Source organism: Otolemur garnettii, unplaced genomic scaffold (genome assembly GCF_000181295.1).
Source record: "Otolemur garnettii isolate 467f Iridium unplaced genomic scaffold, OtoGar3 scaffold00062, whole genome shotgun sequence".
NCBI lineage: Eukaryota > Metazoa > Chordata > Mammalia > Primates > Galagidae > Otolemur > Otolemur garnettii.
Genome location: NW_003852457.1, coordinates 9,068,614 through 9,095,071, shown reverse-complemented (window position 1 = coordinate 9,095,071; position 26,458 = coordinate 9,068,614). Strand labels below are relative to the sequence as shown.

The 26,458-nt window shown below is 56.2% G+C and overlaps 2 protein-coding genes across 4 annotated transcripts in view; both read right to left on the bottom strand.

Annotated features, from left to right (window-relative positions):
- LOC100957135 (fibrosin-1-like protein) overlaps nucleotides 1–26,458 on the bottom strand; it is an 86,053-nt gene that overhangs the window by 44,067 nt on the left and 15,528 nt on the right. For all 3 annotated transcript variants that reach the window (XM_012807034.2, XM_012807032.2, XM_012807033.2), the window contains exons 2-4: nucleotides 24,928–25,128; nucleotides 9,477–9,581; nucleotides 7,664–7,699 (exon numbers count right to left, since the gene is read on the bottom strand). In XM_012807034.2, coding sequence (XP_012662488.1) covers nucleotides 7,664–7,699; nucleotides 9,477–9,581; nucleotides 24,928–25,128 — 342 coding nt within the window. The remainder of the gene's footprint in view (nucleotides 1–7,663; nucleotides 7,700–9,476; nucleotides 9,582–24,927; nucleotides 25,129–26,458) is intronic.
- On the bottom strand, nucleotides 21,329–24,907 carry LOC111726354 (protein ALEX-like). Its single transcript, XM_023514949.1, has one exon. The coding sequence runs from the start codon at nucleotides 24,158–24,160 to the stop codon at nucleotides 22,736–22,738; it is 1,425 nt and encodes a 474-aa protein (XP_023370717.1). The 5' UTR covers nucleotides 24,161–24,907; the 3' UTR covers nucleotides 21,329–22,735.

Sequence of the window (26,458 nt, the reverse complement as noted above, 5' to 3'; positions counted from 1 at the left end):
ATAGGCGCTGAGCCACACACAATTTCATGTACATACTCACACCATCATATACACACACTGACACATGTACATGGTTGTACACACATTTTCACATACACATGCACTCATACCATCACATATACATGCACACATGTCCACACATGTGCATGTAGTCATACATTTTCAGGAACACACATGTGCATTCACATGCATACATACTTTGTCATATATATACCTTTCCACACGACAGTTAGTCCCACCTGGACCTGCACCTGCTAGATGGTGTCCCTCAGCATTCTAAGCCCCTCCAGCTTCTGCTCAATGACATTCTGGGAGCCTCTACTACCATGCTCCTCATGCCCTCTGGCACCCATGGCCCACCTTCCTGCACTGGGCATCTCCCCTGCCTCATTCCAAGTCTGCTCCTGTACCTCCCCTCTCTTCTCTGGCATTTTCTCCTACCCTCTCCTCAGGGGCAGCCAGCACTCCACGTGCCTACTGACCTGCCAACAGTTGCCAAGTGAGGACCGTGACCATGGGCCTCTAGTGTCCTGGCCCCATTGTCCCTATACCATTAGGGGACCCTGCACACCCAGGGCCGGACTGCCACCCTCTGTCCATGCTCAGGCCTTACTGGGGTTCCCTTCCATCTCCTTCCTACGTCGCAGTGGCAGGCAAAGTGTGCATCTCAGACCCACTTTCTTTTTTCTCATTAGCGTGTCTCCCAGCACAGCCCTAGCTGGGCTGGAATAATTAATGAGCCCGTGTCAGGGAATGAATAAAAGATGCCCCAGGCCCCGAGAGCACGGCTGACCTTTTCCGGAGTCGACTGTATTAATATATTCCTGTGTTGTCAGACTCAAAGCGCTAACTGCCTCATGAATTATTTATCAACACAAAAAGTCTTAACCAGAAACAGTGTTAACATTAATTCCTAACCTCCATGTCACAGCAGCCTGGCCTGTTCTGCATAATTGGATTTCAGCTCAGAGGGGCACCCTGGGCTCCAGCTTAGGTCTCTCCCAGCACAGCTTAGGCACTGCCCCCTGTACTGAGGACCCCCACCACCACTGCCTGGGGACTTTCCATCCGCTGGAGGCAGAGGAGGGCAGGAGCGCTTCCTTGGGTGGCTCCCGATAAGGCCGGGGTTCAACTCGTCCCTTGAACTGGGGCTGCCTGTGGGGCTCTGCCCCATCGAATGTGGCAAGGGGACATGTGCCTCCTAGCCACTTGCTGGCCCTCCCTGTGACTCCAGGCAATGCCACTGAGAGCAGAAGCAGCCAGCCCAAAAGACTCTCCAGTGCTCAGAGGTCAGGAGAATGTGGCTCCCTGACTCCAGGGAGAGGCTGGTAGGTTATTACTTTTGTACAAATTATGGCCTCTTGGAAGAGACTCAAGGAGCAGCATAATGAATGTCATAAACCTGCCTTGTAAAGACAGGGCCTGTGCTGCAGGGTGGCCTTACAGAGAAAGGGTAGCCTGACCTTTGACTGGCTGCGGGGTTTTAGCAGTGGCCCCCGGCCAGCCAGGGCAAGCAGATCTTTCTGTTACTCAAGGGATGCCAGAGAGCAGAGCAGGACGGGGGTCCCCTCAGGGCTAAAGGAGGGGTGAGAGGAACCCTTCTCTCACTCAATAAAGCCCTGCTGGTCACGTACACATCTGTGAGTTGAAGCCTGTGGAGGCCCCACTGTCACAGCTCCATGGGACCTAAGGGGAGGCACAGTGGGGGGAATGAAAATGATGGGTCCCAGCCCCCAGACAGGCAGCACAGGGATAGCTGCCAATAGGAGAGCTACAGGGGCCCCCCTGCAGAACACCTCTTCCCCAAGATGAGACAGGGCCACTGTGGGAGCCCACACCCCACCCAAAGACCCCTTCCCTCCTGTCCGAGCCTCAGGGCAAAGCCATGAAAGGCCTGTGGGTCGCTCCTTTGCAGAGGTGGCCAGTAGTCAGCAAAAAAAGATGTTGCAAGGTAGGGAGCTAAGGGCTGAACATCAGCCCCACCTGTAAGACCCATTCCCTGAAGGCCACGTGTACACTTTCACTCTAGCCACCAGGTGCATGAAGCACCCACAGCTGGGCCCAGGGCACAGATATTACCTCTGCTGCAAACTGCAGCCCCTCTCCTGCCTTGAGCCCTCCTGCCTGCCTCCCCTTCAGCCTGAGGGTCTCTGGTCTCTGCTGTCTCACTGTCATGCCCCAGGCCCAGTGGGGTCTGCACGCCCAGAGGAGTCTGCATGTTGGGAATTTTCTAAGGCCTGGAAAGTCACCAAGGCTCCAAGGCCAAAACAGTGACACAGAGCTCGGGTTCATAAAGACAGGGCCTATTTGAGTGTCAGAGTTTTTGGAGGCCTTGCCCCCCAGTCCTCAGTCCTGTAGGAGCTGCTCCTGTGGCTCTGGCCTGCCTTGTTCCTGCCCCTGTTCCTGGCTGCACCTCAGTGCCTGGCCCACTGTACAGGTATATTAGCTGTCCCGCATGTCCCACATGTGTAGGCCTGGCTGTGCTCTCATGACTCAGAGACCATTCAGAGGGAGCTCTGAGGGAACCTTCATGCAGTGGACACTGGCCATTATCTGACCTAGCTCCCAGTGAGGGGTGGTCCTTATCCCTTCCCCTTAGTCCAGTGAGGCTATGATAGCAGGTACATAGGGGCAGCTGTGCCACTGGGAGCTCAGCCAGGCCCTGCAAGCTAGTTGCCACACTGTGAGGAATCCCAACCAGTCCTGCAGATAACCCAGTATGGAAAGGCCACAGAAGAGAGTAATGGGAACTAGCCAGGAGCTGGCATCTATGATGCTTGGCCTATGTCACCATGAGGATCTAGAGGTCAGGGAGCTTGAATGGCCCTTGGTACCTGGTCTGGATTCCTAACCCACAGACTGTGCACTACTTGTCGAGGTCTGTGGATGTCACTAAGTCCTAGAATGATCTGTCATACAGCCACAATGACCGACATGTTTGTGGGGCTTTCAGTCATTTCCACATGGGTCAGTGAAGAGAGAACCCTGCCAAATGCCCTCTGGACTTCCCAGCAATGAAGGGCCAAGCCCAGGGCTAGCGACTTCAAGCAGGGAGGCACAGCCCAGCTCTGTGCCCTCTGGAGGGCCAGGTGCAGAGAGCCCAGAATACTGGCAGGCTCTTGGGAAAATTACCCATTTGCAGCCAACCCACAATTTAACATTAATTTTCAGAAATTCTCTAAAGATGGTATAAGTCAATCAGCTACTAGTACACTCTGGGAAGGGGCTTCTTTCCCCCTAGACAGGTAAGGGAGCCCAGGGGCTCCTGAACCCTGGCACCCCACCCTCCCCAGACAGGCCCACGGCCCTACAGGGAGGGGTTTCCTTCTCAGCACCAGCTGCTCAGGCCCCGCCCTTCCCCACTTCTTACCTCACCCATTGCCCACTGTCATGTCCCCTCCCTGAGGTCCCTCAAGGGTGCTGCCACATGGACGCCCCCCTCAGGGCCTTTGCACTACTACTGTCTACCTGCGTGCACCCTGCCCCTGCCCCCTTTCCCTCCACTGCATTCAGCACCTGCACCAGGGCTTTATTTGCGGTCTTAGTCTTGTGCCTAGTGCACAGGAGACTCCGAGCACTAACTAGCTTGTGGTGTGGGAGAGAGGAGAGAAGGCAGAAAGGGCGTGGCTCTGTGGGAGCAGAGAATAGCAGTCTAGGGAGGGCTGGGGGGAGAACTAGGTGCCTCAGTGTCCCTATCCAGTCTCAGTGTGAGGACATGGCGCACATGTGGTGAGTACCAGGGTGTCCCAATGATGCTGGGGAGCAAACCCTCTCCCCCACCACCACACCTGCTGGGTATGGGCCTTTCTAGAACATTCCACACACTGGGCCTGGGGAAGGCGGCTGTGTCCCAGCAGACATTTATAGGTTCTCATTTCTCTTTGATACAGGAAACCTCATACCCTGTTTCTCCAGAGATAGAGTGGATCATCACGTTCCTGGCTGCAAGCAACCAAATTAATTTCTAACTAATTTTGACACTAAGATCCAACAGTGCTGCATGGAAAATTCAGGACAAAAGCTGTTGAAGATGAGCAGTAATTGGGGGTTTGCTGGAGATAAATATTGGCAAAATTAAACCACTTTCAAGTATGGTCTATCAACCAGGGCAGATGAGATCACCTCACATAGCTGAGGGATGCTACTGGGTAAGGTGGGAACACGAGCTGGGGCCCAGCCCTGGCTCTTTGGGTGTGAGGCCCCAATCACAGACATGGGCAGGCCATATGGACTGCACACAGACACATGGCACATCCATGAGTGAGCACCCAGGTGTTCTGAGAAGACAGAAAGGCACACATGGCATACACATGAAGGGGGGCATGCCTGCAGCAAACACAGACACAGATACACAGGACACAGAGAGAGACACACACAGACACACACAGAGAAACCCATGACCCCTATAGCTGAGGCATGCACAGCTCCACACAGCTGTTTCAGGCCCTCACCTAGGCCCCACCCTGCTCTTGGGCACAGGTCACCTTGGCCAGTTCCTGCTTCCCAGCCTGGGATGGTGTAGCCTCAACCTGGCCTCCAGCCTGGGGCTCCTGAGGATGACCACCTCTGAGAAGGCTGCTGTCTGCCCAGAGGCTGGGCTCCTACCTGCAACATACCAGTGCTGGGACAGCCTGAGGGCCACGAGGGCAAGGCTGACCAGGAGCGCATCTACCTCCAGCAGGCCCTGGGTGCCCTCTGGCACATACATCTGCCCATACTGGGGCATAGGGCACACATGAAGGACCATCTGCCCCCTGGGCCCCTGCTGCCTGGAGGGAGCTGCACAGTTGTGCAGCAGCCCCCGCCCCTGCCACCATCTGTCGCTTCTGTGCAGTGGCTGTGGGGGGTTAAGCTTTGAGCAGCTGGCAAGTTAATTACAGGTTTTCCCAGAAAACATTTGGAGCAGTGTCTTGGGGAGAACCTGAATGAAGAAAGAAGGGGTTTTGGAGACAGAAGGGCAGGGACAGACAGGGGCAGGCCCAAAGCCCCCTGGGGGTCTTAGGTCCAGTGGGGAGAATATGGGATGTCCCTGGGTCCAGCCACTTGGGCCCCTCATGGATATACGCACACCTCACCAGCAATGGGTAAAGCCCACCCTGAGGTGCCCAGGACCCAACTTCTCCCTGCCCGACACCCTTAAGTGTCACATATATCCACAGAGGCCAGGTGCACCACTCCTGCCATAGAACACTCCAGGGGCCCTCAAATCCAGGTGTGGTGATGGGTTCAGGTCACCATTCCCTCTGTGCAGGGCCACCCCCCCCCTCAACAACCGCTGGTGTTCCCCTGGCTGGTGTCCCTATGGTGCTACCCTGTTCCCATATTGATATACAATATAACACCCAAGACACCATGTGGAGGGGCCTGCAAAAAAGACCAGGGCTGCCAGTGGCAGTCACCATGTACATGATGGGCACCTGTAGCCACCCTACGAGGGGCTGTGGCCCAGCACACAGAGGAGAGCAGAGCTGCCCAACCCCACTCTACAGGGGCTGTGACCTACTGCCCAGAGGAGCACCCTCAGGTAGACACCCCAGGCCAAAGACTCAAGAATAATGTGACCAAACCAAGGCTAGAGGAAGAAGGCAGAGCCCAAGGTCTCATGGCTGAGCCTGGGGCTGAAACAGATCCTCAGATGGGGCAAAGTGGGGGTCTCAGGGCTGAGTCTGGGGCTGAAATGGACCCTCAGAGGGGCATGGGGGTATCCTCAGGGCTAAGCCCACGGCTGAAACAAACCCTCAGATGGGGCATGGAGAGATCTCAGGGTTAAGCCCTGGGCTAAAATGGAGCCTCAGACAGGGCACAGGGTTGCCTCAAGGCTTAGCCTAGGGATGAACAGACCCTCAGACAGGGCATGGGGGGGGTGTCTCAGGGCTGAGCCCAAGGTTGAAATGGACCCTCCGAGGCACCAGGTGGGAGGAGGGTCTCAGGGTTAAGCTCAGGGCTAAAAGTGACAGTCAAAGGAGATGGGGGATGCTTTCAGGGCTTAGCCCTGGGCTGAAACAGACCCTCAGATGGGGGAAGTGGGGTCTCAAGGCTGCGCCTAGGGCTGAAATAGACACTCAGATGGGCAATGAGGGGGTTCTCAGGGCTAAGCCTGGGCCAGAAATGAACTCTCATTCAAATGGGGCATAGGGAGATCTCAGGCCTCAGCCCTGGGCTGAAACAGACCCTTCCAATGGGGATGGGGGTGTCTCAGGGCTGAATCTGGGGCTGAAACAGATGGTCAGATGTGGTGGGGGTGTCTCAGGGCTAAGCCTGGGGCTGGAACACACCCTCAGATGGAGCATGGGGTCAGGTATCTCAGGGCTGAGCCTGGGGCTAAAACAGATGGGTCATTGAGGGGTGTCTCAGGACTAAGCTTGGGACTGAAACAGGGCCTCAGATGGGTTGGGAGGGGTTGACTCAGGGTTGAGTCTGGGGCTAAAACAGACTCTCAGATGAGGCATGGGGGAGTGTCTAAGGACTGAGCCTGGGACTGAAAGAAACCTTCAGATGGGGCATTAGGCAGGATGTGGCCTGGAGATGAAAGGCTCAGCCAAGCCCTTGCACCTGGACCCAGGTCCATGGCTGACTCCTGCCCCAGACTCTCCAAGGGCCTGGGGGTCATGGAGTCCACTCATAGCCTAAGCCCGCTTGCCATACCCCAGCTCAAAACCTGGCTCCTTCTTATGGACCAATAGAAGCCATAGAATGGAGCCATAGGGTATCTGTCCCCTAGGGCTGCACTCTTCCCTTGGCTGGGCCTACCAGGTCATCAATGGGTTAATCACACACCCTATACTTAAAATGCTACTGTGACCCTACCAGATTGCTGCTCCTAGCAGTGCATCAGGGACTGCAGAAATGAGGAGGGTGGAGCCCACCCCCCCTCCACTGAGCCAGGGCAGCCGTAAATCTGCAGAAATGGCTTTTATGGTGCTCTGGGTTTTATGATGTCATTAATGTTCTTCTTGATCCTTGAGGGGAATGAAATGAAGTCACGATGGGCAGGGTTGCTTTAAGGGGAGGGATGAGGGGTGCCAGGCAGACATGGCTCCTACTCAAGTAGGCAAGAGCAGATACCTGGGCCCCACAGCCCCGTGGCTGTCCCTGCAGTTACCCCAGCCAGTACAGGTGTCAGACATAACATAGCCCTGACCTGTGACCCCCCTAGGTTGTGGGGTGCATGGCTGTGTCATTTGCTCCCATGGGGACAAACAGACATGCTGGGAAATACGCAGCTTACTCTCTACCAGCACAAACCCACTAGGCAGGCCATGTGTGGCTCTCCCTCCTGGCGTCCGCTATGCAGGGCTGTGGTGGCTCTCAGGGCACCAGGCCCAGGGAAGCTTGGGGTGAGGGCCCACTCAGACCCCAAGCAACAGTCTGGCCTCTATCCCTGGTGCCCCTGGCTGTAGCTCTGGTGTGTTGGTGGCTGCAGACCACTTTGAGGCTCCTGCTCCAGGCTCCCCACCCCCGGCAGCATGTCAGCCTACAGACTCCACAGGCCCTGAGCAGGAGGCTCTTCTAGGACCTTGCCAGGCCATAGCACATCTACTTCGCCCACCCCACAGTTGTTGGGACCACAACCTGGTAGGGGCTCAGGAGGGGGAACAGGGTGTAGGGAGGCCTTCTGGGGGGAGCCTCTGGGCAAATGAGGTGAGGGGCCCAGGGGACTTACAGAGTAGCCTCTCCCCGAGACCGCCTGCGCTGAGCTCTGCAGGAAGGAAGGAAGCACAGTCAGTGACAAGTGGCCCAAGACACCCTCTTGCCAAACCTACCTGCCCTCTCCCAGGACCCTAGCTCCAAGTATAAGGCTGTTGGACACCCCTCCCTAGCAGGGCCTCCACAGAGGAAGCCTTGGAGACAAATTAGAGTTGTGTCCAGGTCTCTGGACCCTGTGGCCTGTCCCAAGGCAGCCTGGCAGCTCTGGGGTGTGGGTTCAGGAAAGTTTAACCCAGGCCACTTCCACAGGAGGGAAGGCCCAGTCAGAGAGGGATCCTCAAAGTGAGCTAGAAGGCTGTGCTGTGCAGCCTGGTGGTCATGAGTGGGGGGCCTGCCTCCCTCCACACCCACTTCCTCTGGGGAGTCACCACAGGGGGCCAGATAGGCCAGGGGCCTCAGGCATCAGGGTGGTGAAGACCCCAATCACCCTTGATGGGACCCCTCTGGCTTAAGTGGGCATTTGCGGCCCATTGGGACAGAGGCCATGGGTCTTACCTGCTGCATATACAGACTGCTGGGGCCCCCATAAGCTCCTCAGGGCTGGCACTGCCCACCAGGGCTGACCACTGGCTTTGACAGGAAGGGTACAGGAAAGGGGGCTCTTGGCACTGGGCAAGGGGTGGGTGTGGGACAGGACAGAGGAACAAGCCCAGCAAAGCGGGATGCAGCCTTCCCTATAACAATCCCTGCCCTCTGCAACTGATCAGAGACCCCCACCCCTTCCCCAGGCAGACCCTCCCCAGCCAGCTCCTGCTGGGTGGCCTCCCTCAAGAAAGCTTGGGAGACACCTGCTATGTAGCCTGTCAGCGGGGGGCACAACTGCCCAAAGTTCCACCTCAAGGCTGGCCCAGCTATGCTCAGATGCATCCTTACTCACCCGAGCAGCAATTAGAGGACAACTAATTAGAGCAGCCCTGTGCCCCAGACAGCTCCTGACCTATTTTCCCATCTTGTGACCAGAAGGCGGAGCTGGGCAGTAAAGACCCTCCTGCCTCCCCTAGGCCTCCATTTAAATAAATGAAAATGAGACATGCCTGGTGCAACTCAGTCCTACAGGAAACCTGCCTACCCCAGACCACGTCAGGGTTCGGAGGGACAACTGGCCTCTACCCTGGGCCATGGCCTATCTGCATCCACCTGGCCCTAGCCTGGGCTGCTCCTGAATCCCCCTGGAGTGAGGGAGACTCCAAGTGTGGGGCGTTGTGGCCATCCCAGGCCTGGGCTCCAAGGACCCCCATGTGACTCCATTGATGCTCTCCCCAGGGACTTGAAGCCCAAGTACCCTCCTGGGGACCCAGGTCAGTCTGTACCTCTCCTAGCTCAGAGATGTCAGGCCCTGGACTGGATGCATGGGACTTAAGCGCCCAGTGGACTCCCCATTGGGCCCAGATCTGCTCAAGGAGGGAGCAGCACCTTCACTGACTTCCTTTGATGAGGCTGGTCTGCCACACCCTGCCCTCCTCCTCTTCCTTGTGCCTGCCTGTGTCCATCCTGCCCTCCCCAGCCCTATTCCACAGTTCAGTGTAGCCTGGATGGCAAGTTTCATATTTCAGTCAGCTCCTGGTGGCTTCTTAATTGTCTTTCCTCCATTAAATCCTTCCTAACAGGAAAGGTCTAATTAGCAAAAAAATCCTGCTTTAAGGAAGGCAAACTGCTAATTGCTAGCACAAAGCCTTCATGGGAATTCCCAGGGCTGCCATCTGATGGTTTCCTGGATACCCTCTGCAGGTCATGCCCTGGATGACCAGCCCTAGGTGGTGGGTACTCACGTCACTGAGCTGGTCCCGAGAGCTGCTCCGCTGGGAGCTGGTGGCTTCAAGGATGCTGTCATCATCACTGTCCCGGTCACCTCCTTTGGACACGGTGACCTTCATCTGGGACAGGGAGAGACACTGTCTCAGGCAAACCCACACCTGACTCCATCTGTAGCATCCCCCCAGCTACATGCCCCACTCCCCACCCCTAGGGCTGCTTGGAAGCACTCTGGGATGGGATGTGATATGCTACTGCTGACAGAGTCCTCAGCTGTGTCTGGAGTGTGGGCAGTCACGGACAGCTCTGCAGAGCCAGGGAGCCACCCCATGTTGACAGCTCACACACTGGTAACAGACACTCACTTCAGGTGTGAAATAGATGCCCAGAGAGCAACGGCGCAGTGACATTAGAGTCGCTCTTAGCTCTGCCCTCATTTCCTCAAACTGCTGACTTTAAAGACACCCAGGTAGAATTCAGGGCCCATGGCGGCAGGGCCTTGCCATCCACACCCTGGCCCTCCTCCTGGCCTCATGGCTGGGCCACACCTTACTATGCAGAGCTGATCTTGAGGCTACCACCAAGACTGAGCCCACACTACTCAGTCACTCCCTGCTGCATGACCGCAGGCCACCGCCCAGCTGCTTTGAGCTTCAGTTTCTCATCTGCTGAGCGTAGGTGCTACTCTGCTACAACTCCACCACCACCCTGTCATCAGCAGCCCTCGGGACTGCTGTGCGGCAGGGCTGGCCTCAGTGCTTGCTGGCCCAGTGGCCCTAAGTAGGAACTATTTTTGTTTCCATTTTAAAGATGAAAATACTGAGGCCCAGAGAAATTAAGTGACCTGGGCAGCAGGTGCTCAGGGGTGAAGGGCTCAGAAGGAACATTGTGTAGTGCTGAGCCTGGAGGCCACTGTCCTGACTTAATACTCCTGTGGGTTTGAAATGATTCCCTATCTCAGCATCCCCAAAGGGTTCTTAAAGGGCCAGCAGCCCCAGCACGGCTCACAAGGCCCACCAAGACCTACCAGGCTCTAGAGTGTAGTGCTAGGACCAAAAACCTGCAGAGGCCACGAGGAAGCAGGACCTACACTGTACTTCTTAGCTGACATGAACCCAGACAGGACATTGTGGAGAAAGGTGGAAGGGACATGAGATACCAGGCAGGGGTGGGGGGCAAAAACAGCAGCACTGAGAGCCCCCTCTACTCCCATCAGGGAGAACTACCACCCTATTTTGTAGATGGGGAAACTGAGGCACAGGGACTTGCCCCAGAGCACCTGTAGGTGATGAGGACCTTGGGTAGCTGGGAGGACACCTTCCATGCAGCAAGGGTAGGTGGGGCCCGAGGGGACTTTCTGCCTAGCTGTGCTCAGAGCCAACTACTTCCTGGGGTAGGGGCAAGCCCAGCCCATACCATAGTTGGTAGGACTGAGGGAGTGGGGAGCCCCAGTGTGGAGCTCCTGTCAACTCCTGCAGTGTAAACACTCACCACGGCTGATATATGCTGCTGACAGTGTAACAGCTGCCACTCCTGCAAGCTGGCTCTCCATTGAGCACAGCATGTGGGCCGGCAGGTGGGTGGGACTGGCCAGAACTGGGTATAGTGCTGAGAACTCCAGCGTGGGGACCCCCACCCCTAGGCTCTCAGGCTCCCACTGCACATGTCAGGGTGCATACATCCCTTACAGACAAGAAACAGGCGATTCCACTGGAGGCTCTGACTTGTGGGGCCGTCGGGTGCAGGGCTGGCCCATCTAGGGCCCAGTGCACTCCTGGGCACAGGCTTTCTCAAGCCCCCCTAACCCACCACTTGCACACACAGGGGCAGACACAGGCCCACAGACACATGCACACTCACCACCCAGGCTTACATGACATACACTGACCACCTTGCCCCATGGCCTCCAAACGGCTTCTTCTTCCAGCACAGTAGACGCATAAAGCCCACGTGAGTCACTCATGGCCCCCCAACCCACCCCGCTGCCCAGACACCTACCATGACTGCCAGGTGCACACAACTTTGCCCAGGTCCCTACCCCAAAGTGAGTTACACACAAGTCCCCCCAATACACTCCAGAGCCCTCTGTGTAGGCTAAGCTGAGGCTCCCTCAGAATGTGAAAGCTGTCCTGGAAAGTGCATACAGGACCACAGGAAGGTGGTCCTGAAGTGACACTGTGTGTGACTTGAGCAGCTGTACATGGTGGTCCTGTGGGTCTCATACCCTGTCAGCCAGTTCCACACTCAGGCAAGGGCCATCCTATAGGCATACATGGGCTCAGACTGTGGCCATGCTCACCTGACCTCTTACCTGCCCGCCTCCCTCAGACCTGCCAGGCCCATGTTGGTCCCCCCCACACCACCCATGTAGGGCTGGGCCATATCCTGAAAGGAAACAAAGACTCCAGATATAGAAGCTAAGAACAGGCTCTGGGGAGCCAACCTGCTGCCAAGTCCATGGAAGCACATACACCATCCCTCCCTGGACTGCAGCCTGAACTCCCCACCTAGCAGGACACTGGCTCCTGGTCCTGGTGCCAAGCAGTCACAGGAATCATCTGGCACTTCTGTGCTTCCCAGGCCACTCTCCTGCCCACCCCAGTCAAAGCTCAGCCACTTAGTCTGCAGCAAGAGGCACCCTGGCCAGGGGCAGTTGATACTAGCTGGGATCCAGTGACCACTTTGCAGAAAGGTGGGACTTGGGCAGAGGTAAAGGTGCTGATGGGGTGGAGCTATGTCCATCTATGAGATGCTCTGCTTCCCATCTCCCAGCACCTGGGTTCTGGAGTTTTCTGGGAGCTCCCAAAGCTATCCATTAATCTGGCACAGCCAAGTGCAGGCTGACACCCATCCTTGGCCAGCCCTTGCTCCCTTTGCTGGACAATTTCTCACACGCCCCTGAAGCTCTCATGATGCAGTGCTCTAAGCCAAGTACCAGGCATCCTGACACTCTTCTCCTCCCCTCTGGGGTGCCTGGGAGCCCCACATGTCCCCAGGCCTGGCCAGGTCCCTAGACTCTGACCACTGGCCCCTCAAAATTAGCCAGGGCACAGCCTGACCCCAGGTCCCCTCTTTCCCAAACATGCCCCCTGAAGTGAATGGGCCTGCCTATCTTCTAGGAGCTGGGCCCTAGTGTGCCCTGGTTGGGGAGGGCAGACACTGCACCCAGGTGGCCAAGACCCCTCCCACCTTCCTCCCAGCAGGGGCAGCAGTGACAGTGTACTGCACACCTGTTTGGTTCCTGTTGTATCCACCCTCCACACACCCTGCTGAGCCTGGCCCAGAGCAGGTGAACCTGTACTGAGCCAGCTGGGGAAGGAAAGCGAAAGGGGGACCTAGTTTTGGCCAAGCTGGGGGAAGCCTCCATCTGCAAAGGGGTGGGGAAGCCCCCAGTTGAGGATCACAGAAGCAAGACCAGCCAGGGAGAAGGAGGCTTCCTGGGAGACCAGAGGCAGGACAGTAGGCTGTGCACGACTGGAGGGGGGCACCGCAGCAGGGCTGCTGCACAGTTGCAGGCACTGTCCTACACGTGCTCAACTGCAGCCCTAAGATGTGGAGAGCCAATGCTGCTAGGTGCAGGCATAGCCCGGAGAAGTGAGGTGGATGGCGGCCCCTCTTGCCTTGCTGGTAGAGACTGGAGCTGCAGACCAGCTAAACCAGACGCACCCCACATACGTAGAGAGGACAGTGTTCCGAGTGGCTCCTGCTGGTCAAGTGTAGAACTGAGACCCAGTTGTACAAGACATGACACAACTGTGGGGAGGAAAATGCTCAGGGCCAATGGTGGCCCTGCTGGTGGAGACTGAAGTCATGGCTCAGCTGTACAAGGCACACTACACAGCATGTGGGGAGGACAGTCATCAGAGCCAAGTGGCCCCTGCTTGTGAAGACTGGTGGCAACAGCCCAGCTGTACTAGAAATTACTGTGGGAAGAACAGTGCTCAGAGCTGAGGGTGACCCCTGCTGGTGGAGTGTGGCACTGGGCCCAGGTCTATTAGACATTTTACACAGCTGGTGGAAGGGTAGTGCTCAGTTTCCAGTCCCAGGCTCCCTGAGAGACCCCAGTGTTAGCAAAGCATCTCCACTCTCTTCTGGGATAACATTTACTCAGTTTAGCATGGGCTTTGCTTCTTCCAGAAACTCTTCCTGATGTTCTATCCACTTTCCATGCCAATTAGGCTCTTGTAGTCCCAAGTGTCCCTCCAAAAGTGAAGTGAGATTGCTTGGACTGTGAGTGCCCCAGTAGGCAAGGGCTGTCTTTTATTCTTGTCTACTTGGCAGAGATAGGCATACTGAAGAAGGCTCAGGCAGTGTTTTGGAAAGACCAAGTGTCCCTAAGGTCATCACAGTGTCAAGGGAGCATGACACTCCCCTCTGAGTGCTGAACATCCCTTTTAGCTGCTTGACATTCTTCTTTTGGGATTCAGACAAATGGATGGATGGACAGATGGGTAGGTGGGTGGATGGATGATGGATTGCTAGATAGGTGGGTGTATGAATAGATGGGTGGGTGGATGGATGAATGGATAAATGAACGGGTGGGTGGAGGGACAGGTACATGAATAAGCAGAGGATGGGTGTGAACAGATGGGTAGAGGAGTGAATAGATAAGTCAATAAGTGAATAAATGGGTAGATGGAGCACAGATGAATAGGAAAAGGGATGGAAATGCACAACAGATGATATAAGGGATGCTGGCTGAGTTGAGGCCACTACCTTAAGAGATTCATTGCCAGCAGGATCCTGGGGATACAAGCTGTGTGGGGTGAGTGCTCACAATCTGTGTGTCCACAAGCCCCAAGTCCCATTTGCTGGAGGAGGGGCAGGAGCAGCAACTGTGTCCAGAATCTAACCAGAGTGGACCCCAGGTCTGGAGCTGGACCTCTTGGTCCAGCTGGGTTCCATCAATTCTGCCTAGACCACTTATTTTTGCTCAGTTTGCTCCATCCACCTCATAGACTAAGGAACTAAGTTAGGGCACCACTTCCCATCCGAGCAACCACAGCAGCCTCCAACAGGTAGTGTCACCACCTCCATGGCTGTCCCGGTGTCCCCATGAGTTTTTTTTTTTTTTTTGAGACAGAGCCTCACTATGTTGCTCTTGGTAGAGTGCCATGGTGTCACAGCTCACAGCAACCTCAAACTCTTGGGCTTAAGTGATTCTCTTGCCTCAGCCTCCCATGTAGCTGGGACTACAGGTACCCGCCACAGTGCCCGGCTATTTTTTGTTGCAGTTGTCATTGTTGTTTAGCTGGCTTGGGGCGGGTTTGAACCTGCCACCTTTGGTGTATGTGGCTGGTGCTGTAACTACTGTGCTACAGATGCTGAGCCTCCCCACAAGTTTTTGAAAACATCAACTCATTTCACTCCCTTGCCTAAAGCCTTCCATGGCTTCCCTCTATGAGAGTGAAGTCCATACTGGATACCAGGTCCCTTTCAGACTTGTCTGCCCACTTTGGCCCTGCTTGGGTCCATGTGCATCAGGCCGCGCCTCTCAGGCACATCCTCTACACGACAGCTGGTTCCCAGGCAGGATTGCTGTCAGCTCAAATTATCTCCATCTGTGCCACTGTCTGTCCTCCTACTGAGAATTTAACCTCACAGAATGGGACAATTACCTGTCCTGTTCACTGCAGCACCCCAGGGCTTAGAACAGGAAATGACAAAAGAATGCAAAGAAGTACATGTGGGATGAACACACTCTCCCTGCACATGAGGCTAGGGAAGTGAAGCCATCAAGCCCACCATGACTGGGTTCAGCCTGCAACCATGTGGGCAGGGGGAATGTGTCTGAGAGGCACCAGATGCCCAGTCTCCTTCCTCATCCTCACCAAGTAGCACCCTGGTGGCAAGGCCCTCATTTCTTATGGGGGCATCTGGCAGCAGAAAGCTGCAGCACCACAACCCCACAGGGACAGGCTCAGGCCTCAGGTCAGAACCACAAAGCAGCCAAGTGCTCTGCCTATAGGCCCTGCACAAGTGCCCCAGTGAGGGGACCCAGCCTGGTACCAAGGACAAGGGGCCTCTTAGAGTTCACAGAACAAAAGCAGTAACCATCATCCCAACAGCAGCCATGTAGACAGCAGATGCTTTGCACATTAGCTTAATTTATTTTATCAACAACCTAAGTCAAATGTACTATTATTAACATCCCCACTTTATAAATGAGGAAACAGGCCAAGAAAGGAGAAGTCATGCTCCCTATACTATGCTGTGTGGGAGCCTACAAGGGCAGAGATCTAGCCCCCAGAAGAGTGTCCTTGTCCTTCTGAGCTGGCTGAGGAGCTGGGAGCTACAGGCTAGAGGGCACTGTTTGCAAAGCATGGGGTGAGGGACAGGCTGAGGGGTTCCATCATGCCCGCATGCCAAAACCTCAAGGTCCCCATAAAGCCAAGGATAGAGCCAGCTTTCAGGGTCAGGGCCCTCAGACACGTCCCCATTGGGGGAAAAGACCTGTTAAACACAACAGCCAGACATTTTCAGGTGCTAAAGATGGGTGCAGTTTTATTCTTAGAATCCTGGAAAGGATGTCATTACTCCATTTTACAGATGAGGAAACTGAGGACCCTGCCAAGGGGCCACATAGCTAGTGTTGTGTGATGCTCATCTGCTTCTGGAAGGGCAGAGACCTGGCCCATCTGGGGACTGTCTCTTCAGTGATTAGAAAACCTCAAATAAGCACACAATGTCAGTGAGTGCATCAATAGTGCAGAAGCCAGCCTACAGCCTGGCCTGCCAGAGTGAGGGGCCAGGCCAGCAGCAGGGGCTCAGGAAAGGGCAATTATAGCATGGAGTAGGGAAGGGAGCAGAAATACAGCTAAGACCGGAAATGTCCATGAGCTGCCAAAGGGAGGAGCAGCCAGGGCACCAAGGACCCTATGAGTGAAGAGAACTTTCCAGAAAGCTCTCAGAGGCAGGATGCCTGCACACATGCTAGCAGAGGAAAGTAGCAGCTGCTGTCCCATCTGCCAAGGCTCAGATTCCACAAGTGGCTGCTAGATTGGGAGCCTGGTTCAGCCACTAACTGTGCTGACCTTGGACAAGTTATTCAGGTATTGCTGCTTTCCTCTAGCATCTCCGGCTAAAAAGTGTGGTGAGACTCCATAAGATGTGGTGCCTGAGGTGATGGGGAAAGATGGTCATGTCGGGCTGAGTTAACCCAGGGATGTGACACTGAGACGGCCAAGTCTGTATGTCCAAAAGATGGGACTACTCAGATTGTCTGATCTTGTGTCCATTTTGGTGTTTGTCAAGCAATTTGTCCATTTTACCTCACTTGTTGAATTACTAAAATAAAAGTGTTCTGGGCAGTGCCTGTGGCTCAGTGAGTAGGGCACTGGCCCCATATACTGAGGGAGGAGGGTTCAAACCCGGCCCTGGCCAAACTGCAACCAAAAAATAGCCAGGCATTGTGGCAGGCGCCTCTAGTCCCAGCTACTTGGGAGGCTGAGGCAAGAGAATCACCTAAGCCCAGGAGTTGGAGGTTGCTGCCAGCTGTGTGATGCCATGACACTCTACCCAGGGCAACAAAGTGAGACTCTGTCTCTACCAAAAAAATAAATAAATAAAGATGTTCTATTTTGTCCTTTTCACATTGCAGCACCTATAATTATATTTACTTTTTCATTCCTAATGTTGGTAATTTGTGTTTTTCCTTTTTTCTTGAGACAGTGTCTCACTTTGCCACCCTTGGTAGAGTGCCTTCGTGTCATAGCTCATGGCAACCTCAAACTCCTGGGCTCAAGAGATTCTCTTGCCTCAGTCTCCCAAGTAGCTGGGACTATAGGTGTCCAGCACCCGGCTATTTTTAGAGATGAGATCTCACTCTGGCTTAGGCTGGTCTCAAAACCGTGAGCTTTGACAATCCACCTGCCTTGGCCTCCCAAGTGCTGGGATTACAGGTGTAAGCCACCACACTCTGCCTGATCTCTTTTCCTAGAGATTTCTTGATTTTGTTGATGTTTTCAAAGAAATGACTTTGGCTTTGTTGATTTCCTCCCTTGCTTGTTTCCCATTTCATTAGTTTCTGCTCAACTGTACTATTTCCTTCCTTCTGTAGGGTTATTTCTTCAGCTTCTTTTTTTTTTTTCTTTTGAGACAGAGCATCAAGCTGTCACCCTGGGTAGAGTGCTATGGCACCACAGCTCACAGCAACCTCCAGCTCCTGGGCTCAAGCAATTCTCCTGCCTCCATCTCCCAAATAGATGGGACTACAGGTGCCCACCACAACGCCCAGCTATTTTTGGTTGTGGCCATCATTGTTGTTTGGTGGGCCCGGGCTGGATTCGAACTGCCAGCTCAGGTGTATGTGGCTGGCGCCTTAGCCACTTAAGCCATAGGCGCTGAGCCTCTTCAGCTTTCTTTCTTTTTCTTTTTTGAGACAGAGCCTCAGGCTGTCCCCCTGGGTAAAGTACTGTGGCATCACAGCTCACAGCAACCTCCAACTCCTGGGCTCAAGGGAGTCTCCTGCCTCTGCCTTTCAAGTAGCTGGGACCACAGACGCCCACCACAACGCCTGGCTATTTTTTTTTTGGTTGCAGCCATCATTGTTGTTTGGTGGGCCCGGGCTGGATTCCAACCTGCCACCTTAGGTGTATGTGGCTGGCGCCTTAGCCACTTGGGCCACAGGTGCCAAGCCATTCTTCAGCCTTTTTTTTTTTTTTTTTTAAGACAAGAGCCTCAAGCTGTTGCCCTGGGTAGACTGCTATGGCATCACAGTTCACAGCAACCTTCAACTCCTGGGCTCAAGCGAATCTCCTGCCTCTGCCTCCCAAGTAGCTGGGACTACAGGCGCCTGCCACAACGCCTGGCTATTTTTTGGTTGCAGCCGTCATTGTTGTTTGGTGGGTCTGGGCTGGATTCAAACCCATCAGCTCAGGTGTATGTGGCTGGCGCCTTAGCCGGTTGAGCCACAGGCACTGAGCCATTCTTCAGCTTCTTAAAGTGAAACCTTGGGGCATTGACTTTAGACCCCTCTGCATTTCTAATACAACCATTTAAAGCTAGAGAAGTCATTCTAAGCACTGCTTTAGCTGCATCCCACACATTCTGATGTTTGTATTCATCATTTCTCAGTGAAACTTAGTTCAGAGGAGGTTTAAGAGGTGGATGCCCAGGACTTGCCTGGGTGAGCTGGGTGGGAGGATGAGGGTGATGAGGAGTGCAAGAGACTTCCAATTTCTGGCCCTTCTGGGTAGACACTAGGTTCATCCACTGAGATGGGAGAAAAGAGATTTGGGAGCTGGTGTGCTATGCTTTGCTCATGCCGAGTGAGAGGGTACCTCAGGTCCAGGCTGAGGCACAAGGGATTGATTATGAGTGGATAAACTAGAAAGTAAGAAACCCACCACAGGTACCTAGGCATGGCCAGGGTTGTGCTCATAGGGCACGTCGTTTTGGACACCCCACGGCTGCCTGTGCTTTGCCACATGTGGTCACTGACCACGTGAAATATGGCTAAACTGAGCAGTGTTGTAAATGCAGGACTCAAACAAAAAAAGAATGAAATTATCTCGCTGGTAACTTTTATATTGATTACAGGTTAAAAATAACACTATTTTGGAAATACATGGAATTACATAAAATATATAATAGAAATTAGTCCCACTTACTTCTCTTTACTTGTTGGCGCGGCTCCACTTGATACTACACTTGATCTTAGCCAAAAGCCCGAGAAGCGATTTTTGGCGCGGCTCACATGGTATTCCTATTAAATGGTACTCCTCTAAGGAGTCTAAGCCCCACCCAGCATAGGACCAGAACCTGAGCTAACAAAGTCCAAGGGACACCTCCAGGCATGTGCTTGCTCCTCTCAGCCTGCTAGCCTCGCAGTCTGGGAAGGGCTTCTTGCCAAATCCTGGCCTAGTGGCAGAGCCTTTATAATTTCCCAACAGCTCCATGAGCAGTAGTTTTTGGCTGGAGAAGGAGAGCCAGTGGCCTCTCTGCCTGGCCTATGTCAGTGTACCCCAGACACCAGCTGCAGGTCTGGGAAGCAGGCTGGACCCTTGTGCCTGCCTGGGAGAACACCAAGATTGACAGATGGGTCCCAGGTCAGGCTACCCTGCTCCAGTCCTGCAAGGCCCTAGGCCCTCCAAGACCTGTCTTCCAACCTCTGGGCTAACCCTGTTCACCTCAGGTACGGCCTGCCACCAGTCTCTGCATGGGCCGTTCTGGTGGGCATCCCTGTGTCTGCAGCCCCTTCCTCGATCTCTCCAAGAATCTTCTCACACACTAATGGACAGGCCACACATCTGTTCCTGGTCTGCCTCTCTAGGCTAGAATGGGGGCACCCTCAGTGCTAGACTTGTGTCTGGAATGTGCTGGTGCTCACAAAACCTGTTGATTCTAGGCAGCCTCTCCTCCCCCCAATACTAAAGGCAAGACTTGGGTTAGGACCATGAGCATTCACTTACAGTCAGGAGCTCCACTCAGGAGGCCCAAGCAGGTGTCTGGACATGTGCCACCCACACCCTCTGTGGGGAAGAAAGGATCCAGCTCCAAAGTCACCCCCATTTAATCCCTCCCTCCCTGGGGCCACCTTTGCAACTTTCTGACTCACCCAGGTCAGCAACACCTTGGGGCCCCTAGAGCTCCAAGCCCTGCTTCCCTCAATAGACTTTCAGAGTTGTCTTCCAGGAATCCATCCTAAGTGCCCCTTCCTTACCCTGACAACAACCTCAGTGACCACTGTCACCACCAAGTCTCAGTAGGAGCAGGTGCTGGCCTCAGCCCACAGCTCCTTCTGCAGATGGCAGGGACTACCCTGCCTATAGTCACCTGGGTACTGCACCCAGGCCATGTCTTCAGAAAGGCCTGTGAAGCAGCAATGGGGTCTTCACAAGGGCTGGGCGGCCTCCCTCAGGCTTCACTGAACTCCAGGCTGGCTTGCCCTGCCTTTCCACCCCAACAGCTATCCCTCCCCATCTTTGGGGGCAGGCCCACAAGCTGTGTCCTGCAAGGCGGGTCATAGTACTGGCCACCAATATTTCAGTCACCAAATCCACAGAAAAATCTGGATTTCCAGCTACTCAGAAAAAACAAAACCCCAGCATTTCCCAAGGGCAGCAGTGGTCCCTCAGGATCCTTGTCAGCTCTTCCCTTGCCAGAGCGACACCTTGAACCTGAGGCCAGCATGGACATGAGGCCCAGGCTGGAAACTGGAGGTCATAGTCAGGCTTTGGAGTCCCTCTAGGTCACTAAGGACCTAGTAGCTTCCTTGGCAGGTGTCCACCGTGCTCCTAGGTCCTGGGCATGGGGCCCAGCCCACACCCTACCCTCCCAGCCCAGATGGCCTCTGCCCCTGGCCAGTTGCACGGCTCCCTCAGGCTGTCCTGGTCTGCACCCAGGACAAGGCCCTGTGCTCACACAGCCCCTCTAGTCCCATAGCCCCCAGGGGGGCCCCTAAAAGTGGAGACAGGCTGGAAATAGGAGATTTAGTGCACAACAGGGAGAAAATGGGTCCAGATCCTTTGTGAGTGACTTTGAGGGTAATTACAATATGAGGACTTTCCCTAAACCCATGGTCAGGACCTGGCCTCAGGTTTCCTGGACCTCCTCAGGGTGATACTTGACAGGCTAAGACCCACCCCAGGTATGATTTCTTTCAAGACTGACCTAAGATGGGTAGGTTTGGCATAACCTGAATTCTGCCTTCACATGAGCCCCTTGCCCCCTGCCAGGGTGCCCACCCCAAGGGCAAAGAGCACCCTAGAGCCTTGGGCTAGGCTGAGCAAAAGCAGACACTCAGGTCCCCTTTCTATTCAGTCCAAATCTAATGAAACAAGAGCCAAGTCCATTTGCATAAGGACCATTTGTCAGAATAAATCATTTAAGACACACACTCATCTGTTTAAATTACAAACACTAATGCTGTTATAAAAAATAGTGGCATGGCACTTTTTATTTTCTTTAATCAGAAAAATAAGCCCTGCGTTTCTGGGATGGAGGCCCCAGGTGAGCACCGAGGAAGGGGTCTACCCAGGTATGGGCAGGGGCAGCAGGGAGGGGGCTGGGGACAGCCTGGGTCTCCAGCCAGGGAGCCTCCTTCCTATCTCCCCTCAGCCCAGGGACCTGCAGGTGGCCAGTGCTACTCTCCAGAAATGCCTGCCTTTGTAGAGCAGCTAGTTGCAGCTGGCCCCACAAGGGGTGTGGAGACAGAGCTCCCCTCCCCAGCTCCTCCCGCCTCATAGAACACATGCTCCCTTTATGGGGCAAGAGGCGTGCCCCATACTCCAGGAGACCTGAGTGTATGGCTGCCCTGAGACCCGGGGTCTAAGGAAGCTGTTTCTGACCACCAGTGGGGGGCCCAGAGACAGCCCTACAGCCCTGTAGTGTGAGGTCTGCCAAATGGGGTGGGGTGGATTGACAGCCAGAGAGAATACTGTGGGGGGTGCTTTGAGGAAGGGCCCAGCAGATGGGGCTTTCCCAGCATGGGTTCTCACTGGTCTGCAGACCCTGACAGCCCCTTTCTGTGCACACCTACTGGGGGTAGAGGCAGAGTCCTGAGGTGGGAGTGGAAGCCTCCAGTCACCAGCAGCTCCTGCTCAGCCAGATGGCCCTCCTGTAGCTTAAGGACCTGGGAAGGGGACACCAGTACCATGCAATTGTTGAGGAAGGCTGGGACCTGGAGTGCAGCCTCCAGCAAAGCCCACATCTTAGCTATTCCGTCTGGGGGTTAGTGGGACACACTGTGGCCAGATAGGCTGGGGCCCAAGGAATAAGGCCTGTGGCTAGTACCCCCCTCCCAACAAAAGCACTCTTGTCCTGGCACCCCACACCCCACACACTATGTGCACGTGCACACGTACACAACCATACATTCCACACACACCCTGCACAGTGGTACACCTGGGACAGGTGTGCATGGAGACTCAGATGCAAGGACAGTGTTGGCAACTTAGAGGCACAGAAAGATGCTGAGGGACCTCCAGAATCTGAGGGCAGCTGTGCTCTCCCCAAGGCATGCACATCCCAAGCAGCCTTCAGGTTGGGGGCACTGGGACACTGTTAGGGAAGGGTGCAGCAGATGTAGGAGGAAGATGGGTCGTCTCCTCTCCTCCTGGTGTGGTGTATCTTGCCTGATCCCAGCACTGTGGGGCTCCCACCTCTGCCTGAGCCTCAGTTCCTAGTGGCAATGCTTGGCCCTGCCTGGAGGAGGCCTTAGGCCAGTCCAGCAAAGCATCTCAGATCTGCAGGGAAGTGGCCCTGGTCTCAGGGCCCTGCCAGGGTGCAGCCCCAACTGGGGTGTCCAACACACCAAGGAAGCACCTGCAGGGCATCAGGCTCCAGGGCTCACAGATGGGGCCTGGCGGGCTACCCCAGGGGCAGAGGAGCGGGTCCATCGTGATCTCAGTGGCCGGCAGGGACGGCCCAGGGCCAGGAGCTGGGGCTGAGGGGCTGGCACCAGGTCCAACAGTGACCGCCGAGGCTGGCATGGGGGCCCCATGAGAGGCCGGCAGGACAGGCCTGGCTGCCCTAGGAGTGAAGGGCGGTCAGGGATGGTGAGTAAGGGCTGGGGCTGGCAGGGCTGGTTTGGGCCCATGAGTGGCCGTAGAGGCTGACATGACTGTTCTGGGCCCATGAGTGGCCGCTTGGGGCGAGGCTGCTCCAGGCCCATGAGTGGTCGCTTCTGTTGGCACGGCTGTCCTGGACCCAGCAGTGAGGGCTTGGGTGGGCCAGGCTGCTCTGGGGCTTCAACTAATTGCTGAGGCTGACTGAGGCCCAGGAGTGACTGCTGGGGGCGGCTGGGCTGGCCCAGGAGGGACCTTCGGGGCTGGCTGTACTGACATGGGGCTAGGAATGCTCGCCGAGAGCAGCAGCACTGGCCTGGGAGAAAGCTGGCAGGCCGGCGGCGTGGTCGCAGGGGTAGGAGTGGCCGTGGGGGCTGGCATCGTGGGCAATGGGCTAGCAGAGACCACAGGGGCCGACGGCGCTGTCCTGAGGAAGCCCCACTGGGATGGCCACAGTGACAGGGGCTGGCCCATGGCCGCCGGGGCCGGCAGCAGTGCCACCGGGTCAGCAGGGACCGTAGTCGCCGGCAGCGGTGCCCTGGGGTCAGGAGGGAACGCAGGCGCCGGCAGTAGAGACAGGTGGCCAAGGGGGACCACAGGCGCCGGCAATAGAGGCACGGGGTCAGGGGGGACCATGGGACCAGCAGGGAACGCAGGCGCCGGCAGTAGAGGCAGGGGGTCAGGGGGGACCGTGGGACCAGGAGAGAGCGTAGACGCCGGCAGTGGAGGCAGGGGGCCAGAAGGGACCGTGGGGCCAGCAGGGAGCGCAGGCGCCGGCAGCACTGCCTGAGGCCTGGGAGCACCCAACGTGGCCGGCAGGGCTGAGTCTGGTGTGACTGCTGGGGTCGGCACTGCTGATCTGGGGCTGGAGGCAGCCGCTGGGGTCTGCAAGGCTGACGGGGGCCCAGAAGTAATCGCCGGGGCTGGCAGGGCTGTCTCAGGCCCAGAAGTGACCGTTGGGGCCTGCTGCGCTGACCCGGGGGTGGCCGCTGGGGCTGGCGGGGCTGGCGGGGCTCTCGGGGCTGGCAGGGCTGGCAGGGCTGCCCGGGATCTGGGAGCTCCGACGGGGCTGGGGGGGGCCCCTGGGGCTGGCTGGGCTGGCTGGGCTGCAGCTGCTGCTGGTGCTGGGCCGGGCTGTTCTGGTCCCAGGGGTTGTCTGGGAGCGGCCCCCCTTCTGGGGAGCACACCTGCATGGAAGAAAGAGCACGTGTCCACCTAGGCAGGTGTGTCTGCGGACCCCCCCATCCAGCCCGGGCCCGTGAGACATGCTGCCCCCTCTAGCAGCCCAAGTCCCGAGGGAACCAACAGTGGAGCCCGAAACACCGAACAAAAGCCCTCTCTGAGAAGAAGGTGCAGGCCAGCGGGCCCCAGGAGGAAGTAGCTGCAGGCTAAGCCAAGGCCTAGGAGAGAACCCTAGGCCAGAAGCCCTGGGCCAGCTTCCACCTGCTCACACCCCAGACAGGCAGAAAGGCCCCCAGGTGGGGCAGGCAGAGCCCTGTTTCCCAGCTGTGCCGTGCACCTGGACCACCAACAAGTCACATGCCTGCGGCGACCACCGGGACTGACCACTCCCCCACTCTATGCTGAGCACGTCACAGATGGCGCTGTGTGTGCAGTAGGAGAGTGCTCAGCAACAAACCTGGTCCCCTCGCTCCTGACAGACACACTGGACACCGGGTAGTCGGCGGAGCCTGGCAGACGCGGGGGAAACGGGGCCGACCTATCCACTTGGCACCCACCCAGCACATGCCCTCCCATCCTGGGTAGGCCCCTCTCCAGCTGTGGCCTGGGCAAGTCACTGCTTTTCTGTGACCCAGCCTGGCCACATATGTCCCATACCCCAAGTCCAACAACGATGAGGCGCGTTGCCAAACAGCCCCAGGTGCTGCCATGGGTGGTGTCCAGGTGCTGGCGTGGTCCCAGGTTGCCTAGTTCCTGCGTGGGGAGACCCGGCGCTCACCTGCTTGGAGGGTTGCAGTGGGACCTTCCTCGGCCCCCCGTCGCAGGCAGGCTCCAAGTCCTGCCTGGGGCTGCCCGCCTCCAGGGGCCGCCTGTGCTCACTCGGCTCTGCAGGTGGGCAGTTCTCAGACTCTCGGGGTTTCTTCATGAGGCGACGTTCCCATTTCTCCTTCCGTTCCTGTGGCTTCAGGGCCATGTCCTTCTGCAAGGAGAGGAGGGCAGAGCAGTTAATCGGCAGGGTCACCCCAGAGGACCGTCCTGTGCTTAGGGCTGGTGCTGCCCTGAGGGGGCTGTTAAGCTGGGGCCACACCTCAGAAGGAACCCCCCTGGGAAAGCCACCTCTCAGGGGAAGTGAAGAAAGGAGACAGGCCTGATGGCTGGTGCAGGTGGCCCACAGCAGGGGGTGGCATGTCACTTATGACCCACCTCTGGAAGCACAGCTGAGAGGAGACTCCTTCCCCATACTCAGTGCAGGGGCTGGGAGCCAGAACTACAGGGATACCCCACAGGATATGCTCCCCAGTTAACACCCATACCCCATAGGATGTGCCCCAAGTGTAGCCCACACCCTACAGGATGTGCCCCAGGTGATACCCACACCACACAAGACATGCTCCCCAGGTGACACTCATACCCCATAGGATGTGCTCTCAAGGTGACACTACATGGGAAGTGCCCCCACCTGTGACACCTTCACTGCCTTCCTCAGGGCCCAAGGGGACTGGATCTGTCCAATGCTCTGGGACAGAGACCATTCCCGACGCTCACCTTTGGAGCTCTCAGACCTAGGGGGACACCAGCAGGTCACCTGTGTTCCTGCCAGCCTCTCCTGGTCCCTGGGGTCCCCACCTCTGCATTCACAGCAGACAGCAAGCACCTGCTGTATGCCACCTGGCTCCAGCAGGCAGGAGGGACACAGACAAGTTTAGGTGCCAGGAAATGCAGCGACCAGTGAGGACAGTGAAGCCCGAGGGAAGGGCCTTGAGGGCTGCCTCCTCCCTCAAAGGATCAGGTGCAAGGACTGCCCCTGCACAGGGCCCAGATGCCCCCGGGAAGAGATGGGTAGCAGAAGTGGGAAAGACATGGCTAGGTGCTACCCCAGGGCTTTGCGCGAACTGGCCCCTGCTATCTCCAAGTGAGCCTGAGGCCTGAGTGTTCTCACAGCATCCCCTGGACACCCTGCTATCTCAGGCTCACAAGGCTTCCCGGGCTGGCACCTCATAGCCCTGACAACAGCCAGGCCTCCAGCCCCTCGACCACCAGGATCTGTTAGGTCATGTGTCCTGGGCAGTTACAGGAACTGCTCCCAGTCAAGTCAAATGCTGCAACTGAGAACGAGAACAGAGCTTTTCATAGTGTTTGAATCAGAAGTAAAAACAAATAAGGGGGTAACTTTCCTAGTAACTATGAAATCTGTGGCTCGGCGCCTGTGGCTCAAGTGGCTAAGGCGCCAGCCATGTATACCTAAGGTGGCGGGTTTGAATCCAGCCCGGACCCGCCAAACAACAATGATGGCTGCAACCAAAAAATAG

Excerpts from the sequence above, each read along its gene's own strand:
- LOC111726354 (XM_023514949.1), bottom strand. The coding sequence starts at position 24,160 with ATGCAGGTGTGCTCCCCAGAAGGGGGGCCGCTCCCAGACAACCCCTGG.